Source organism: Rhineura floridana, chromosome 9 (genome assembly GCF_030035675.1).
Source record: "Rhineura floridana isolate rRhiFlo1 chromosome 9, rRhiFlo1.hap2, whole genome shotgun sequence".
In the NCBI taxonomy this organism is placed as follows: Eukaryota; Metazoa; Chordata; class Lepidosauria; order Squamata; family Rhineuridae; genus Rhineura; species Rhineura floridana.
In genome coordinates this window covers 113,460,986-113,479,843 of record NC_084488.1, presented here as the reverse complement: position 1 = coordinate 113,479,843, position 18,858 = coordinate 113,460,986, and the positions used below count along the sequence as shown (strand labels likewise).

At 42.6% G+C, this 18,858-nt stretch overlaps 1 protein-coding gene and 1 long non-coding RNA gene across 2 annotated transcripts in view; one reads left to right on the top strand and one right to left on the bottom strand.

Annotated features, from left to right (window-relative positions):
* CCDC158 (coiled-coil domain containing 158) overlaps window positions 1-18,858 on the bottom strand; it is a 67,409-nt gene that overhangs the window by 4,111 nt on the left and 44,440 nt on the right. Inside the window, exons 17-25 of the mRNA XM_061583375.1 lie at window positions 16,115-16,273; window positions 14,120-14,212; window positions 12,115-12,237; window positions 9,669-9,832; window positions 7,595-7,648; window positions 6,307-6,366; window positions 5,613-5,680; window positions 4,184-4,381; window positions 2,273-2,296 (exon numbers count right to left, since the gene is read on the bottom strand). Coding sequence (XP_061439359.1) covers window positions 2,273-2,296; window positions 4,184-4,381; window positions 5,613-5,680; window positions 6,307-6,366; window positions 7,595-7,648; window positions 9,669-9,832; window positions 12,115-12,237; window positions 14,120-14,212; window positions 16,115-16,273 — 943 coding nt within the window. The remainder of the gene's footprint in view (window positions 1-2,272; window positions 2,297-4,183; window positions 4,382-5,612; window positions 5,681-6,306; window positions 6,367-7,594; window positions 7,649-9,668; window positions 9,833-12,114; window positions 12,238-14,119; window positions 14,213-16,114; window positions 16,274-18,858) is intronic.
* Window positions 1,647-18,560, top strand: LOC133363828 (uncharacterized). The gene is made up of 3 exons (XR_009757777.1): window positions 1,647-4,297; window positions 4,540-4,785; window positions 16,262-18,560. It is a non-coding gene; the product is annotated as an uncharacterized LOC133363828 (long non-coding RNA).

The following is an 18,858-nucleotide window of genomic DNA, read 5'->3' as shown; positions in this document are numbered from 1 at the left end:
ATGTCTGGAAGGCCAAAGATGAGCCACCCCTGATGTAAGCTAGCACAGACCCCACCCTAGCTTTCTATGGGGCAGACACATGGAAAAAATGCATGCAGCTGTTCTGTCATGTCTAGTTTGGGGCCAAGCCTGCAGCAGGTGCCACTGCTAAAGAACATCTGTTCAAGTACGGCAGCTTTCCTGATACAATGAATGCAAAATAACTTGAAAAAATGGAAATGGACTGCCTTCAAGTCGATCCTGATGTCTGGCGACCCTATGAATAGGGTTCTCATGGTAAGCGGTACTCAGAAGGGGTTTACCATTGCCTCCCTCTGAGGCTAGTCCTCCCCAGCTGGCTAGGGCCTGCTCAGCTTGCCACAGCTGCACATGCCAGCCCCTTCCTTGTCCGCAACTGCCAGCTGGGGGGCAACTGGGCTCCTTGGGACTATGCAGCTTGCCCACGGCTGCACAGGTGGACACATAACCCCTGAGCCACTCCCTGCGGGTGTGATCTTTAGCTGGCCCTTCACACCCAGGAGACACAAGTGGGGATTTGAACTGACAGACTCTGGACTCCCAGCCAGACTCTCCTCCCCACTGTGCTATACCAGCTGTTGCAAAATAACTGATGGACCAATACAATGGCTTCTTTTGCTTTTTATATACCTTAAGCAAAATAACTTAGGGTATATAAAAAGCAAAAGAAGCCACTGTATTGGTCCATCGGAAAAACTTCCAAAATCCAAGATCAGGAGTATTCTGATTAGAACCGAGAAAATGCTGCAAATAGTGAGGAAGTGTTTGAGTCCTCTAGAACTCTTCATTAGGCTGGATGTTAAAGTGGGGAGGGAGGAAGAAAGCTGGCTGGATGCTGCAGCCACCGAAGGGCCGTAGCTCAGTGGCAGAGCAGCTGCTTTGCATGCAGAAGGCCTCGGGTTTGATTCCTGGCATCTCTAGGGAAGGACCCGTCTGAAACCCCGGAGAGCGGCTGCTAGTCAGTGCAGACAATACTGAGCTAGATGGACAAACGATCTGAGTTGCTATATGGCAATTTCCTACATTCCTAAACTGAGTTCAGGGGTTTACCTGAGCGAGAGATAGAGTCGAAAGCAGATTTAGGTCTATGAAGGCTGTACATGCAAAGGGTGACACCACGAATGGGAGCTGGAGTGTGCACACAAGCCCCGCCTGGAACACCCCTGCTTTCTTCCTTTCTTTCTTAATTAATTAATTGATTGATTTATATCCCGTACTTCATCCCAGCAAGGGCCCAGGGCAACAAGTATTTATGTAATTAGTGCAAAGATCTGAAGGGTTTTTAAGTGTGCTTGACTAAACTCACTTAGAAACTGTCGCTGCAGTCAGAAACCCTAATAAGCCAAGGGTTCCACTCACAGGGGCAGTTCTAAACTGGTCAATTGATGGATTAAAAACCCTTCAGCCACTCACTAATTGTGTGAAGACTAGGGATGGAATCCTCTTCTTTTTTACATCCAGCTTTTAAGTGTGGCTCCCTGGTGGTTGTTAACAATCTGATTCCTTTTTCCTCCGCTGTCTTATCCTTTTTTCCAATTTGCTCCAACAATTTTTTTTTTGCTTTGCGGAGAATTATCAATATTATAATTATTTATTCATGAGTCTCCTCCGCTAGTATCTATCTTTATTCTGACCTCTATAATGACTGCCTGTTTACATTCCTTTTCAAGTGCAAATTAGGCAGATAATTGCCCATAATCAAGTTAGTGTCTTCCCCCCTCCCATTTTCTGTCTATCAGTTTCATAAGACAGTCATAGAAAAACCCTTACACACACACACCCAATTAAACGAGTTGCTTATTTTAAATTAGCTATGTAAAGTAATTAACACTCACAATACCAATGATTTCAAAACGGATTAAAAAAAGAATAGGGGGGGAAATGAATTGCAAAACAGGCACGGAAAGTTGTGACTTCTAAATCCTCTCCACAAAGATAGAGAATATCAGAAATAATGGATAATCCAATGGCAAATCTGATTACTGCAGAAATGGAGACCATCACTAGTGAAGACCTAAAGAGCAGCTGGCATGCCCAAGGATGTTTGGTGCAGGGCTTGCATGCGCATGTCCTTGTTTCCGGTTTAACCCTTCATGTGTCCAGGCTAAAGTCAGTGTGAAGATGGCAGATGGGAGGAATAGATTAGGCTTCACTGGGTGATATGCAGCTTTGAAGATGCACCTAGGACTACTGGAGTAGATTTATTTATTCAGAAATGCTCCAAAATGTGTTTAAAGAGTAAAGGTATACTTACAAGAAGCGGGGCCAAAGGAGATACCTGTGTGGGAAGAAAACTCCTCCAGTTATTATCATATGGTTTTAGACAATGATTCATACTTTCATGGCAATAAACATTGGCACTTACCAAACCTTAACAACTTAGATCAGGGGCTGCCAACCTGGTGGTGCCTGTCAGCAGGGCTCATCAGGTCTTAGCCCAGAACATATGCAAAGAGTGCCCCTGTGCACCTGGAAGAGTATTTTCTATGCATCACCAGTCACATGCATAGAACACTCTTGGGAGAGCCACAGATAGGACTAAAAGAATCTTATCCATATATTGGCTCAACATCCAGGATTTAACTATGTGAGTTTTTATCTTATCTGGGGTAGATAATGGCAGGTTTTTCAAAACAGGAAAAATATTACAGAATAAGAATAAGCAAACAAAAATGGGACACAATCCAACATCAGAGTTCTCCCCTACACATCCCAAGTGCCCCCTTGAATTCCCACAGGGGAAGAATGGGATAAAAATCACATAAATAAAACTCCACACATGGAGGCTTTGTGTGTTGGTACTGGCATGCCAAACAGGCCCATCATCAGTCCATGGCATCCTTGGGCAACTGCGGGGCTGTCCTGTCCCCCCATTTCTAGCGGTTTGGGGCCACTATTTTAAACATTACATAATGCCCTGGAATCACACTGTGTCAGAGGCATTGTGGGAAATTTAAAATGGCAGCTTTTCTGACAAAGACTGCAGTTGCCCCTGCTGCCAGTTTAACTGGGGCTCACTAGAGATCACTTTGCTGACGGCCTCCTCAAGCCCCATAGCTGGCCCTGATGCCAAAAGCTAAATCTGGGCCGAGTCCTCCATAGGCTCTTTCATTTGATTAAGTTCTTTCCCTTTTCCTCATGAGGTCGTCATTTTAAAGCCTGTGGGCAGGATCTGTTCCCTTTAATACCATATAGCACCCGTTTGCTGATGCACTTTTAAATATTATTCTGTCAGTGGTTTCTGATGGCCAGGGCCAGTGCTTCCATTAAGCAAGATGAGGCAACTGTCTCAGGCTGTGGTGGTGGATTAGTTTCCCGCAGCACGTCTGCGTGCTCTACAAGCTGTGCTGTCACTCAGCTGCTGCCACCTGCCCAACTCTTGTGGGTCTCTCCAGAGGGGTCCTTCCTCAGACTGAGGCATTCTAGGCGGGGTGGCCTGGGAGAGCGCCTGTCCTGCCACTGCTTTTCTGTGGTGGCGAACAGAAATTCTTTTTAAAAATGAGTTAAATGTTAAGGGTGGAATTCAATGCTAATCCTACTCAGAGTAAACCCACTTAAGTTAATAGACGTGACTAACTCAGGTTCATTAATTTCAGTGGGCCTACTACTTTGAGTGGGACTTAGGGGAATGCAACCTTAAGTTTTAAATTTAGTTAAAAAAGAATTTCATGTCGCTGTGGAAAAATGGTGGTGGAGGCATCTTGCCCAAAATGCCTCCCTCCGAGGAAAGACCCCTATGAGGTAGAGAGGCTGCCAGCACCGCTACCATATTAGCAACAGCAAAATACTTGAAAAGGGAGGAGGGAATAGGGCAATGGCTTGCCCTGGTCCTGCTCATGATTGCCTTACCTTGGCTAATGAGCAGCAGGGCAAGTCAGCAAGGGTTGGCTCTGTCCTAAAGCCGCTATGGGCTCGGGAGGCTTGGTCCAGTGGTTTTATGGCTGCGCAGATGATCTCAGGTGATCTGCATAGATGAGGGTCCCAGGCAGATGGTCTGAAGGCACATAAGGCCAGCTCCCTGCTGAAGTTAAGCAGGGTCAGGTGTGGTCAGTGCCTGGATGGGAGACCGCCTGGGAACCATATGTAAGCCGCCTTGGGTTTCATGAAAAGAAAGGTGGGGTATAAATGTAATAAATAATAAATAAATAAATCTCTGGAAACTTACTTCTACAGACAGCTGAAGTTGTGGCTTCTGGGGAACTGCTCTTCTTCAGGCTTGACCGACATTCCAAAGAGGCTGCAGGAGTTGTCTTGAGGTCATCCAGTGGAGCAGTTAACAGTGAGTGCACGGGAGACCTATCTTTGTACCTCTCTGGGGACAGTTTCTTCGAAGAGGTATAACGAGGAGTGGAACTGAAGACAGCTTGAGACACGAGATGTAGGAAAGACAGCGTTGCAAAAATTAAAAAAGGGTAGTTTAAAAATGCAAATAAGAAACCTTATTGAGAGAGCATGTTTAACACAGCTTTAAAGCCTGAAAAACAAAGGGCATATTCACAAACTTTATTCCTCTGTTCCCAGGAATTCTGGAAGTGCAATTCTCTGAGGAATGGAGATAGAGATCTCAGCAAATTACAGTTCCCAGGATCTGAACTGGGTTGTATGTCCACTTTCCTTATGAAAAATGGCGATTCTATTCCACCTGGCTAAATAAGAGGGAATATAGCGAGAGTTTCTCCATCAGCTCTGCTGAAGCCAATTGTCGTTTGGCTCCTCCTCACTCACAGCTGTCTCCATCAGCAGCCGTTTCACCTGGCAGCATTAGAGGTGAGATGCCAAGGCCTCCTCTCCTCCCAGAAATGACTCCTGCAATTATCATTCCACCTGGTCACTATATCAGTTCATAATGGAATTAGTCTGAAAAGTTAGTACCTGAATGTGCTTATCTTTTCTTCCCTCCTTGTGTTTTTAATTTTGTATCTTTTGAATTACAGTCCTTTATTTTAAGCTGTAAACCACCTTTACTTTCGTATATAGATGTAGTTAGGGATGGGAAAGGTCTGTCCATTTCAATTCTCTCAGTGTCTCATTTTTCTAACCTTAAATTCAGTTTTCCAGATTTCTGCAGCAATTTGTGAATATTTTAAATAAAAAATCCTCATGAAAATTCTTCAGCATTTTAGTGCAAATTTCTCCTGGTTTTTGTATGCAGTTTTAACTAATCTGTACATTTTTGCAAGCAATTTCTCCTAATATAATACATTTTTGTATGTTATTTTCACTCATATATTTATTTTTATGCACACTATCCCCTAATATATGTATTTTGTAAACATGGTTTGGTTGAAGAACTGCATTGCAAAATTCGTGTTTGTGAATTTTGAAGGATGGCTGTGTTTTGATTGGGAAAGTGTGAATTTGATAGCTTTAAAAGCAAACTGAACCAAATTTCTCCTCCATCCATAAATGTAGTTCGTCAGTTAATACCTGGCAAACAGCCAATGAGCAGTGGGGATAAATTAATCTTGTGTGTAGTGGTTTCAAATGTCAGTATTAGTTTTCCTGTATGCATCCACGCTGACAAAAATTGGCAAAAGTGTGTCCTCAACGGGATATTAGTTCGTTAATGCCCAGGATGTTTAATGGAAACTCACTGCTAGACGCAAAGGGGAGGGTAGCATCTGGATCTTCAAGGTCCATAGTGTGTAACGTTAAAGGTTCCCTGTGCATGAAAAGAAGCAGAGAAGCCATTCTGTGGTTCAAGAACCATGCAGAAGACCAGACAGCAAGAAGTAACATTTACAAAAACAGATATGAATCTACCCGAACCCTGAGATTTCTTCTGAGGCCCTTTTCCAGGTCCCCCCACTGAGGGAGAATTGGAGGGTGGGGACAAGGGAGAGGGCCTTTTCAGTTGTGGCTCCCCATCTGTGGAATGTACTCCCCAGTGAGGTCCACCTAGTGCCTTCATTGACATCTTTTCAGCGCTGGGTAAAGACATATTTTTCCCCAGGCTTTTGACAGACTGAGATGATGTTGTCTATTTTAGTGTGCTGCCAAAGCTTTCTGTGGCTGTATAGGGGTCAATGTTTTGCTCTTATAGTATATTTGTTTTTGTTTTTAACTTTGTTGTGAGTCACTTGGAGACCTTTGGGTAAAAAGCAACTAATAAATCTAATAAATAACAACAATAATAATCAATTGTTGAGAACACGCTAAGAGGATGCTTCCACTGTCTCAGTGGTGAAATATTATTTTTTCTTCCTGAAAGATTTCTCCCTTCTTAAAAAGGGAGGGGTGATAAATTTGTCATGTTTGAGGACCCAGAGCAAAGGCATCCTTTCTCACCTGCTGAAAGTGTCTTGCCCCATGGGGACATCTGAAGGTAAGTCTCTGACTGCCATTTCCCTGTGTTGAGAGACAAGACGACCATTAAAGCTGCCAAGGAAGTTTGTACAAGGATGTCCGGAGAAGTGGTGATGATGCCCAGGCAAAAAGCAACACCTGAGCCTGCCTCCTGCCCTTCCCCTTCCCTGGAGCACCCCTCTTGGTGAAAAGTGAGGAGCATGCCTTTTTAGTGGAAAAAGAGAGAGAACACTGTTTTACAGAAATAAAGTTACATCAAGACTCCTCTGAGATGGCAGCTACTATGCTTGTTGTTAACCAGTGCTCTTCCTGAGCAAGTGGCTTGGGTAGCGGTGGAGCATAGGCTAAAGTGGTGTGCAAGGAGGCACTGCTTCCAGCCTGGCTAGGGTTGCCAGGCTCAGGGCCTGATCCTGTATCTTTAGGAGAAGAGAAAGTCAGCCAAGTGCAGGTGTTCTTGCAACTCTGTAATGAGAAAAACCACACGGTGGAATTCTCCCTTCCCCCTGCACAACTTTGAAAGATACAGAAGACCCCTTGGTTGCCAGGCGTGCCAGGTCCAAGAGGTCTTCTGTATCTTTAAAAGTTGTGCAGGGGGAAGGGAGAATTCCACCTTGTGGTTTTTCCCATTACAGAGTTGCAAGAACACCTGCACTTGACTGACTTTCTCTTCTCTTAAAGATACAGGATCAGTCTCAGGCCATGGAGCTGGCAACCCCAAGCCTGGCAGCTGTTCCACACTGCACTTAAAGAAAGGATGCTCCAGTCTTTCTATTTCATGCTGGATGGAGGCTGCTGGAGAATCAGGGGTAGGGGTCTTATCTTAACTGTGGGCCATGCTGGCTGGGATCATTGAGCGATGTGATAGGACCAACATCTGGAAGGCTGAAGGTTCCCCATCCCTGCCTAATGGGGCTCCTCAGTGAGTTGCCTCTAGGGCAGACTCTTGATTTTGTGTGGCTTCTGCTGTGTTCAGTGCAGCACAAGAAACATCTATAACTTGGCACCAGTAATAAGGCAAAAATGCAAGCTAGAGGGATCTATATCTGTTGGCTGTCCCCAGAGCACATTTGGAGTGGGCAATTAATGCTCAAAGATAATACAAATATCATACAACTGACCAATAAGTGTTGATAAAACTAATTTGTATGTTAAAAAGATGCAATACTAAATGTGAAAAATACATTATACATCCTTCTTCTTCTTCTACCTGGCTGCATCACAGTACTTTGATCTTCAAAGGAATTTCAGTGCCTCGGCTGAATTGTCTCACCTGCTGTAAGTTTCATGTGATCTCCTGCCAATGCATTCTCTGCTTGCAAGGTCTCTGTATGGGGTGGAGGGTAGGGGAAAATACCACATCATAGGTGCTTGTTCAAATTCCTGAGGTGCCCTACCCTGAAGAGCAATAGAATGTTTTGAAACAAACAGATAAAAATAGGATTTCAAGGTCTTTGCCCAGAGATGCTGCCTATCTATAATATCATGCAGGGGTGGGCAAACGTCAGGCTCCCAGGATCTACTTTGGGGTTGCTTTTTTTGTCTAGAATCCTGAGATTCAGCAACCAGAACCTGATGCAAAAGGCTGCTTACACACCATCTATGTAAAACACATGACTTCCCCCAAAGAATGCTAGCAACTGTAGTTTACCCTTCATAGAGCTACAGTTCCCAGCACCCTTAACAAACTATAGCTCCCAGGATTCTTTGGGGGAAGTCATGTGCTTTTATAGTGTATGATGTGTATACAGCTTTAAGTTTAAAAGAATTCTGAGCCCAGGAATTTGTTCTGAGTAGATCACACAGTCCTTCCACACGCACAAAAACACTCTTAGGTACCCCAAGCTTTCTTATGCATATTGGAGCAAAAAATCTGAATTTCACATATACGCTCATGGGGTCTGAACTGGCGGTGACCGACCAGGAGAGAGACCTCGGGGTTGTAGTGGACAGCACGATGAAAATGTCGACCCAGTGTGCAGCAAATTCTATGCTAGCAATAATCAGGAAAGGTATTGAAAATAAAACAGCCAATATCATAATGCCGTTGTATAAATCTATGGTGCGGCCGCATTTGGAATACTGTGTACAGTTCTGGTCGCCTCATCTCAAAAAGGATATTATCGAGTTGGAAAAGGTTGAGAAGAGGGCAACCAGAATGATCAAGGGGATGGAGCGACTCCCTTACGAGGAAAGGTTGCAGCAATTGGGGCTTTTTAGTTTAGAGAAAAGGCGGGTCAGAGGAGACATGATAGAAGTGTATAAAATTATGCATGGCATTGAGAAAGTGGATAGAGAAAAGTTCTTCTCCCTCTCTCATAATACTAGAACTCATGGACATTCAAAGAAGCTGAATGTTGGAAGATTCAGGACAGACAAAAGGAAGTACTTCTTTACTCAGCGCATAGTTAAACTATGGAATTTGCTCCCACAAGATGCAGTAATGGCCACCAGCTTGGATGGCTTTATAAGAAGATTAGACAAATTCATGGAGGACAGGGCTATCAATGGCTACTAGCCATGATGGCTGTGCTCTGCCACCCTAGTCAGAGGCAGCATGCTTCTGAAAACCAGTTGCTGGAAGCCTCAGGAGGGGAGAGTGTTCTTGCACTCGGGTCCTGCTTGCGGGCTTCCCCCAGGCACCTGGTTGGCCACTGTGAGAACAGGATGCTGGACTAGATGGGCCACTGGCCTGATCCAGCAGGCTCTTCTTATGTTCTTATGTTCACTTCTGTAGTATAATTTTGGGGGAGGGGAGTTATTTTGTAGTTGCAAGTGTTAGAAATCCTTGCTGATCTGCTGAAAATCATCCAGAGATCTATCCGTAGATCCTGATCTGTCCACCCCTGAAGTACTGTACTTAGAGAGATTTTGTGGTGGTGATTAAGCCTTTGTCAGTGATTGGCTGAGCTGCCCTCCTGTTACAGAAGGGAATCTCTGGATGCCAGTGGTTCAGCTGCTAAGATCATAGAGTGAGGCAAGGCAAGCTGAAGAGCCTAGGAAGAAGGGAGTGGTCTAGAAGAATGCAGGGAAAAGAAGTCCAAAGAGAGGAGTCTGAGAAGGAACAAAAACCAGGAAAGAGAAAAGGCAGTGATGAGGGTTATACATAGAGCTGCAGAAGTGAGGAAGACCACATTCTATGTTCATTTGAAATATTTAGCTCAAGTCTAATCTAGTCCATCTGCTACATCAATCGCCCTTCCCTCCTACCTGCTGTACGGCAAAACTAGCAAACAGAACCCTGCCTATGAATCATTGATTTCTAAAATGGGACTGCCCAAACCTACTGATAGTCAGATTTTAGCCATTTCTGAAGGCATGTTCGGGGTGTGTGTGCACATCCTTACAATGTATTGGTAGCGCCTTCCATGAGTGAGTCAGTCTCGCTGTCACTTTCTCTTCTGGGGAGAATCGCAGAGGGGATCTCATCAATGGTACATCGCAATTCTTGAAGAAGTTGCTTTAAATCTCGCAACGGGTCGTCCTTAGCACAGCTAGACCTGGACGGCATCTGAATGGAAATATGCATTTTAAAATCCATGAAAACATGTCTTTGCCTTTTCATATCCATAATGAAACACCCCAAAACAAACCCAGTATTTATTTGTTTATGTTTATTTGTTTGGCAATGTCTGGTTTCATTTCATGTTTTTGAAAGGCATCTGGAGACATGCAGTTACTGAGAATTAATATCTTATGAGACTAGGCTTGGGCTAAATAGGTTTTTGGTCCCCCACCCCACTCTGTGACTGTGGCTGTAAAAAACCCAAAAAAGTCTGATCCTTTTTGTTGGGAGAAAGGGCCTTTGCATAACTACAGCTATGAGAAAGTGCAGGCGATGTGTTGCTACAGAAACTAAGGCTACTTTCACACTGCAGTTTATTCTGTTATTCTGACAATTTCCTACCTGGTGATTTGCGCATTCTGTTTGACCTTTCACACGAGGTAAAAGCCAGTTCCAGAAATCTAGTGGAAGTTTAGCAGTAATTTTTGTGATAAATAATACTAGAAATAATTTGTTTGCAAGCCTGGGATCCAGGAAAATCGCGGGAGCTTTGCACTAGTTGTAGCCACTCACCTGACAAGCATCCTGGCATGCAATGCATTCCCGCCCTTTAGGCATGTGCCAATTTATTTTGCTTGACAAAAATTGTACCAGTATTCCAGCATAGGCACAGGCAGCAGCATTCCCTTCCTCCTTTTCCCATGCACACCCACGTCTGGGAACTACAGTGTGCATGTGTATAACAGGTGAGGGACAACAGAATGAAAGACAGTTGCGCAAAATCCTGGTACTGTGTATTGGCCAAAAAACGACGGTTCCGTAACACAACAGGTACGGCAGTGTGAACGGGATTGTAGAAATTGGGACAGAAGCACGACCATTTTAATCCGTTAAACTGACACAGTAAGCACCATGCCTGAATGCAGCCTAAATAGCTGGAGAGCCTTCTAGAACGGGCCAGGTCTTTCCCCCATCTCCTGGCCGGAAGTGATGCCATGAAGATGTGTAAAAAGTAACAATATGATGGCAGTCTTGAAACAGGGCTTGAAAGAGGCACCGGTTGCTTCCAGATGACTGTTTACTGAGCATTCATCCTGACATGTTTGCCCAGAGTTTGCAGTAAGCATTTGTTCTGATTTGTTTGCAGGGAGAGTGCATGATGCCGACTCAAGTAATCGTTATTGCACACTTCATAGTGCATTTCCCCATCACTTTCCTTACTGCAAAAAGCCTGATTTTGGATTGGAGGGGGGAAGCGGGTTGTAACCTGAATATTTCAATATGTGGTTGAATCCCACCCACAAAATAGTGACAATCTGGAAGTGGCTACAGAGGTTTGGCTTGCTCTCTGTGATAAATCCAGTGCTATGGCATTAGGGGCTCCCCTAGAAATCTAATGGAGGGGCAGGATCTATTTATTGAGCCTTCATACTAAGTTCCCTGCCCAGTGGTTATACTGTGGCCAGCCTTTATTGAGCATTTGTTCTGATTCGTATGCGAGGCAGTTCTGTGACGATGAACATTCGCCCTGATCTGCTTGCAGTGTTTACATGTCTTCCCATTAGGCCAGGGGTGGGGAACCTTTTCCACCATGAGGGCCGCATAGCCTTCTAAGGCAGCCCTCCAAGGGCTACATGCTAGTGGTGGGTGGGGCAAGGAGCAAAGGTGGGTGGAACAATTTACATTAATATGTTCACTCTTCTCTCACTGTGCTCCATCAGGGCAAGCCAGCAGCATTATCAGAGTTCAGACATACTCTAGAAGGGCAAAAACACACTCAAGGAGGATGCAAAGTAGGAATGGTGAGAGGTGGTGGCTTGGAGAGAAGGGCCCTGGCCTGGGAGGGGGGCATGGCCTGAGTAGAGTCCCAAGGGCTACACAGAGAGGACCGGAGGGCCACATTTGGCCCCGGGCCTGAGGTTCCCCATCCCTGTGTTAATCATTTGTTCATCCCACATTTTTCAATGCATTTCTCCATCACTTTCCAAACCGCAAAAAGTCCATTTTTAAAAAATTGGATTTGTTGTGCTAGGGTGACAGAGCACTTTAATCCACTTTAACTGCACAAACCTAAAGTTCCAGTATGTGCTTGAATACTTTACACAAAATACTGGCAGTCTTGAGGCACTCTTTGCATATAAAAGGTCTCACGAACTCAGTGACAGGAATTCAAATAAAATACGGGAATTGTAGCTCTGTGAGGGGTAAACTACAGTTCTCAGGATTCTTTTTTTGGGGGAGGGGATGACTTTCAGTGATGTTCTGTGAGCCTGAGCCATGTTACTTACAAGAGAGATGTGGCCGGCAAAGGCTTGGGATGACGGCGCGCTAGATGAGTGGGAGTGAGGCAAGGATGAATGGCGCGGCTTCACTGAAGAGCAGCCCAGCAGATATCCCGGCCCCTGCAGCTCCTGTGGAAGAAGGAACTTCTGAGTAAGCAAAATGAAGTTTGTTTTCAGAGGGCAAAGTATCCAAAATGGAAAGCCACGGAAGAAACGTTAGGCGTGTCCTTGCTTACAGACAGCCCCCAAATCAACAACAGCTCTGCAGCATTAATGCTGGGCTAGTTAATAGAGACATAAATACAGGGACTAGGCTCTTCAGCAAACTCAGGTGCCAGCTCTGGGCCAAACTACACATCTCTCTTCCCCCTCTGCAGGAGCAGTCCCCCATCCCAAGTTGCTGATTACTGCAAACAGCACATTTAGAGACAAATAGTAACTGGGGGGCAGTGGGGAGTCAGCAGCACATTCGGGAACTGGGACTTTCTGAATTGGGGTGCTGTAGCCGCTTTTTCTTCAAAATAAAATGTGGTCAAGTTTAGAAACTTCGGCCCTTCCAGTACTTTCTTTTCCCCTTTACAAGTGCTAATGATAAAAAGATGAAACTGAGGTTATCATACTTTGGACACATCATGAGAAGACATGATTCACTAGAAAAGACCATAATGCTGGGAAAAACAGAAGGGAGTAGGAAAAGAGGAAGGCCAAACAAGAGATGGATTGATTCCATAAAGGAAGCCACAGACCTGAACTTACAATATCTGTACAGGGCGGTTCACGACAGATGCTTTGGAGGTCAATGATTCATAGGGTCACCATAAGTCGTAATCGACTTGAAGGCACATAACAAGAACAACAAAATGATAATTTTTGTACTCCTTGTAGAACAGTAATGGTTATGTAATAATCCTGAAATACTACTGTATGCTGATACTGCAGAAGATGAAATCAGGACAAATACATACACTTCACTTGACCTTCTGGGCTGCTGATTTGTTTTATTTTTCTGCTGCTAGAAATTAAAGGTGTTTTTTTAAAGGCTGTATCTTGCTGTTGCATTGTAAACATTGCATTATATCTTAATATTAAATTTCATTCTTTCTTCCGAAAGCAGCCTAGAGTATATGGTAAATAAATACACTTAAAACATGCAACTCTACATAAGAAGAGGTAGGATGTCTATGGGCATGTTCCATTGTTTATTTATTATTTATTTATTTATTACATTTATACCCCGCCTTTCTTTTTTCATGAAACGCGAGGCGGCTTACATATGGTTCCCAGGCAGTCTCCCATCCAGGCACTGACCAGACCTGACGCTGCTTAGCTTCAGCAGGGAGCTGGCCTCATGTGCCTTTAGTTTGCCCCTCTTTCTCTAGGGTTATTGCCGTTCTTTGGATCAAACATAAGTAGTTCTTGTTGCTTGAATGCCAAATGAGTGAGATGATGCTTTCTTTCCTTTGACAACTTTGATAGGGTATGTTTTATTTGGACATGAAAGGATTGAGAAGTATCCGGGGATATACGAGGTGCAGATATGAACAAAAAGGTTTAAGAAATTAAAAAAAAAAAGTATGATACAGAAGGAGAGAAGGGCAATGAAACATACGTATTTATGCAGAAGCAATGTTGCAGGAAAGTCAATATAAGTTTCATTATTAGGTATGTTACGAGGCACTAACTTCCACCCAGAGCTTGGAAAAGTTCCTTTTTTGAACTACAACTCCCATCAGCCCGATCCAGTGGCCATGCTGGCTGGGGCTGATGGGAGTTGTAGTTTAAAAAAAGTAATTTTTCCACGCTCTGCTTTCACTGGTGGAAGTGCTGAGGAAGACAGGATATGGGACTCCAAGCTGCCTCCCCACAATATGTTTTGGGATAAAATGCCCAATAATTGGCTAGAGTAGGCATACCCTAAGAATGTCCTGGTAAAAGACAGTCTGTTTTTGAAAAATACAATTATTTATAAAGGGTATGCTCCTAGCACACCTCAATGAAGCAGAAGACTTACTTTTACATCCAAAGTGTGTTGAAGCTTGAAGCGCATCACTTCCTGCTCCTGCCGCTGCATAATGCACTGACATTCTGCAAACTGCATAGATGCCTGTGTGGGATGATGTTGGAGATTATTTGCCTTTATGATGGAACTTTGTTTTGTGGCAGCAATGTTTGATTAGAATGCTTAAAGAGTTTTGCTTGGTAAATCCACAGACGTTTTTCAAGAAACCTAAAAAAAACACTGTCCTGTTTGGGATCATGGTTGCCAAAGCCCAACCCAGATATGATGGCAGCGGCCAGGCTTGTTTTTAGATATCTGGTATAGGCTCCATTCACATGGATAGCAGGGGTGGCAACATAGAATCACAGAGGGGAAGGGGCCTACAAGGCCATCGAGTTCAACCCCCTGCTCAATGCAAGAATCCAAATCAAAGCATTCCTGACAGATGGCTGTCCAGCTGCCTCTTGAAGGCCTCCAGTGTCAGAGAGCCCACTACCTCTCTAGGTCATTGGTTCCATTGTCGTATGGCTCTAACAGTTAGGAAGTTTTTCCTGATTTTAACCTCAAAATGGAGGTACAGGGAGAAGAGCTGACTTTAGGGAAGGGCTCTAGCTCAGTGGTGGAGCATCTGCTTTGCATGCAGAAGATCCCAGGTTCAATCCTCGGCATCTCCAGGTAGAGCTGGCAGAGACTTTGTTCTGAAATCCTGGAGAGCTGGTGTCAGCCCATGTTTATTGCTCAGTGGCTCCTTTGCGAGTCAGCTTCCATTATCTTGATCTCCTTGGTCCCTAACCTACAGGACAGCTCTCCAGCAGGATGCAAATCTGAGGGCTAGATTATGCACTTCTCCCCGTTATGAACAGAAGGGGTATGTGTGTGTGTGTGAATTCCAACTGGGATCTCGATGAAGGCAAAGAATTAAAGCCTGTGTGCCATAGCCTCAGCCATGCAGCCCCCTGCGCTGACTATTTGTGAAGAATAAACAGCTGCAGCAAATGTCACGTCTAGTTTGACACAGAAATAGGATTCCATTGCCATAGGCACTTTTCTCCCAGATTGGATCACTGCTGGTATTGAAGCTGGGCTGAAGGAAAATGGAGTTTGGGTGACCAACTGCAGGGTTTAACTCCCCCCCCTTCCCACATATCCCCTTGGTTGTTAAAATCAGACATCCTTCCCTGATTTCTATGTGAACAGGGGAGACATCTGACAAACAGATGTTGAGGCCACCATCGTGTCTCATTTGATCCTTACCTAGTAGCAAAAACTGCTATCAATGGAACACCTAAGCACAGGTGTTTGAGATGCAAGCGGAAGAAATGGGCAAGCAAGACAGTGGCCACCACATCTATTTCTGTTTGCAATTATTTTTCCAAACATTAGGAGCCACAATCCTTCCAAAGTTAATCACTTTTTAAGTTGATTTATTGATTTAACAAGGAAGCAGTTATTTATATGCTTAACTTTGGCTGCTTTGTATCCTGCGTGCACAATTAGCCTTGGGTCAAAGTCCTGCAAAAGTTGTGTGTGGAGGTAGGGACTTAGCCTAGGTTTGTGCAGAACTTTAACTTCCTTTAACGTATTTATTTAGCAATATGCATATAATGCTTAATCAAGAAAAAAATCTCTAAGTGGTTTATATAAAACAGCATACAATATTCATTAAACATGGTAATAAAAATAGTTGACATAATACAATTATGAGACTATAGATTAATATCAATAATGTTAAAAACAAAAGTGCACAATAAAATTACATGTTTGGATAGGCTTGCCTAAACAAAAAAAGTTTTGAGCAGGCGTCAAAAAATATATAATGAAGGCTCCTGCCTAATGTCAACAGGCAGGAAGTTCTAGAGAATAGGCCCTGCCACACTAAAAGATTAATTTCTCATGAGGGGAACAAACGTTACGTGGCACTTGTAAAATGACTCCCCAAACCTGCCCTCTGCCTAACAGGAGGACCAGTAACAGGATGGTATGAAAAGGCAGACTGAGGAAGCATACTTTATCCAGAGCTGCCTCCATGGTAGCAAGTTTTTCTCTTAAGCGTTTATCTTGTGACTTAAGAATCTCCAGCTCTCCTGCCATCTTGTTGTTTAAAGAAGCCATACAGCTCAATTCCTGGCTTAATTTATTTCTCTCTTCTTTCAGGTAATGTTTCTCCTAGATGGACAAAGTGGAAAGAATAAAACAGAGCTGATAATGGAAATCTTTCAAGAATTTGAACAAAAGGCAAACACAGCATTGGATTTTGATTTCAAAATTTCTGATAATAATTTGATGAAATTTAGTCAGATTATGATCAAATGGGCAATGACCCCACTTCTGTGGTGTGACACATGGAAGCTGATCTGAATTTTGTGACTGTATGGCACTATTGATAGGTTAAATACTCTAGCTGGACATGATCAGTGGCCTAATTCAAAATTTGATTGAGCAAATTTACATACAGAAATCAATACTGAAATATGTGACTAGGCAAATCCCCAAATTTCCCTGTAAAAATTACCATAATATTGGCACACTGTTTTGTTTCAAACTCCCTATCAGTTTGATCTCCTTTCCTTTCTATTAGCCAAAGAAACATATTTCTCTGCAGGTTTCATGCAAACAATCTATGTATGTTGACAATACTCTTCCAGCGACTTCCGGGAAGGGTGACTTCGCTTGTGCCTGCTTTTTGAGATGAGCTCTCGTCTCAGAAGAAGCTTTTTCAGTTTTAAAATCAGTCAGAACGTTCTTTTTGACTGGTAAAGATTTTCTCCCGGGCAGGGAGAAACGTAGAGATTAACCACTAAAGCCTGTTTTTGTTGGGAGGACTGGATTTCATTAATTTATGAGAGAAGGTTCAGCCAACAATGCCGGACGGACTTCCAACAAGCTCTAACTGATTAAGCGACACGTTTATCTTTTCTTCAAAGAAAAACGGACTTTAACAGGCAAGCATCCTTCTTTCTATTTTTTTTCACTTGGTTTAAATCGTTGCAGCAAAAAGAGATTTGTCAATGAATCAGCTATAAAGAATTTCTGGGTGAGTTATAACTCTTCTCTTTTATTCACGAAATTAAGGAGGAAAGAAATTGAAAAAGCCTATCTTTGTTTTTATTGCAAAAAGCTGGCCTGGAAGTGCATTCTAAAGATACAAACGGAAGAGGGATTTCTATTTCGAGGAGGGAAAAAAATAAATAAATTTGATTTATGAACTTTGGAGTATTATATGTCTGGGACTATTTTCTCTTTGGTCTATTTCATTTTGACGAATCTACTTGTTCACGATGCCACTAACTGTTTTGAAGCTGGGAACTAAATTTGTTTTGTATTCCTGAACATATAAGAGATAAGGCAGGCTGTATGTCTACACTGTGATGTCATCAAGCCTGGAATATTAACCCAATTGTGGCTGAAATAATTTTTGTTTTTGTGGTTTTAAGAATGGCAATCAGGAAAGTGGATGAGACCATGGAAGAAATTATGTTTCAGAAAATAATGGATGAGATTGAGATAACAAAACAAACCCTGAGACAGGGTAGACAGGAGATGAAAATTGAATTTGGCAAAATGACGCAGGAGCTTAAAGAAATAGGGGATCTTGTGAGAGAGGGGATTTATGAGATTAGAGATGAGAAAAGAAAAATTAAAGGGAAGATACAAGCCCTGGAGATTGGAACAAATGTGGAATTGGAAAAAGATCTGGAGTTTATGGATATTAGAAACAAAGTTTACTGTTTGGAATTCAACGTTGTCTCTGAAGAAATTAATGAAGATATTAGAGATAAAGTTATCACTGTCTTGGATAATTTTTTTGGACTGGAATGATGTGATGGAGCTTGACATAGAAAAAATCTATGGAATTAACTACAGATATGTGACAATGGAAAAGTTCTTAAGAGATGAGCCAGTGCATTTTGTAAAAAAGAAGAACAGAGATATGACTTTACAACAATATTTCAGCAACATATTCAGAATTGATGGCAAGGAAATATTTGTGATAAAGGAAATTCCCATCAGACTCTTATTATATGACTATGGCTATGACAGCAAGATTAATATGGGATACTGATAATGGAAGAATGGCTACTGAAATTACTGGACTTAACAGGATTATTGATAATGGAAGAATGGCTACTGAAATTATTGGACTTAACAGGATTATTGAAGATGGAAGATGGAATTAACATTGATAATGGAAGAATGGCTATTGAAATTATTGGACCTAACAGATTTGAACGAGATGGATTAATCGACATGTTTATTTGGAGAAAAATTGAAAGATATATCTCTCAAGGAACTGAAACCTCTCTTTGACTTTTTGTGGAAAGAATAAAGTAATGTTTATGAGATTTGATGATTAATTAAGATAACTACTGGAGGAAAGTGATTTTATAATATAATTTAGGAGACAGGATTGTTATATATTGTAGACTTATAACGGATCTGCGACAAATCGGAAGTCAACATTTTATTTTATTGTTTAATTATTTTTGTTTTGTTTTGTTTTTTGTCTTTGAAAATTTGAATAAAAATTAATGATAAAAAAAAAGACAATACTCTTCCAGCAAATGCTGCTATATCACTTCACAGGGAAAAGTACCCCAAGGGTTTTTTTTAATAAACATAAGGGCCTATCCTAAGACAACATAAGGGCCTCCCTAAGATATATTAAGCTCAATGGGATTTGTGAAAGGGAAGTTTAAGAAACATAATAATGAGCAAACAGTGCAATCCAAAACATGTCTACTCAAAGGTAT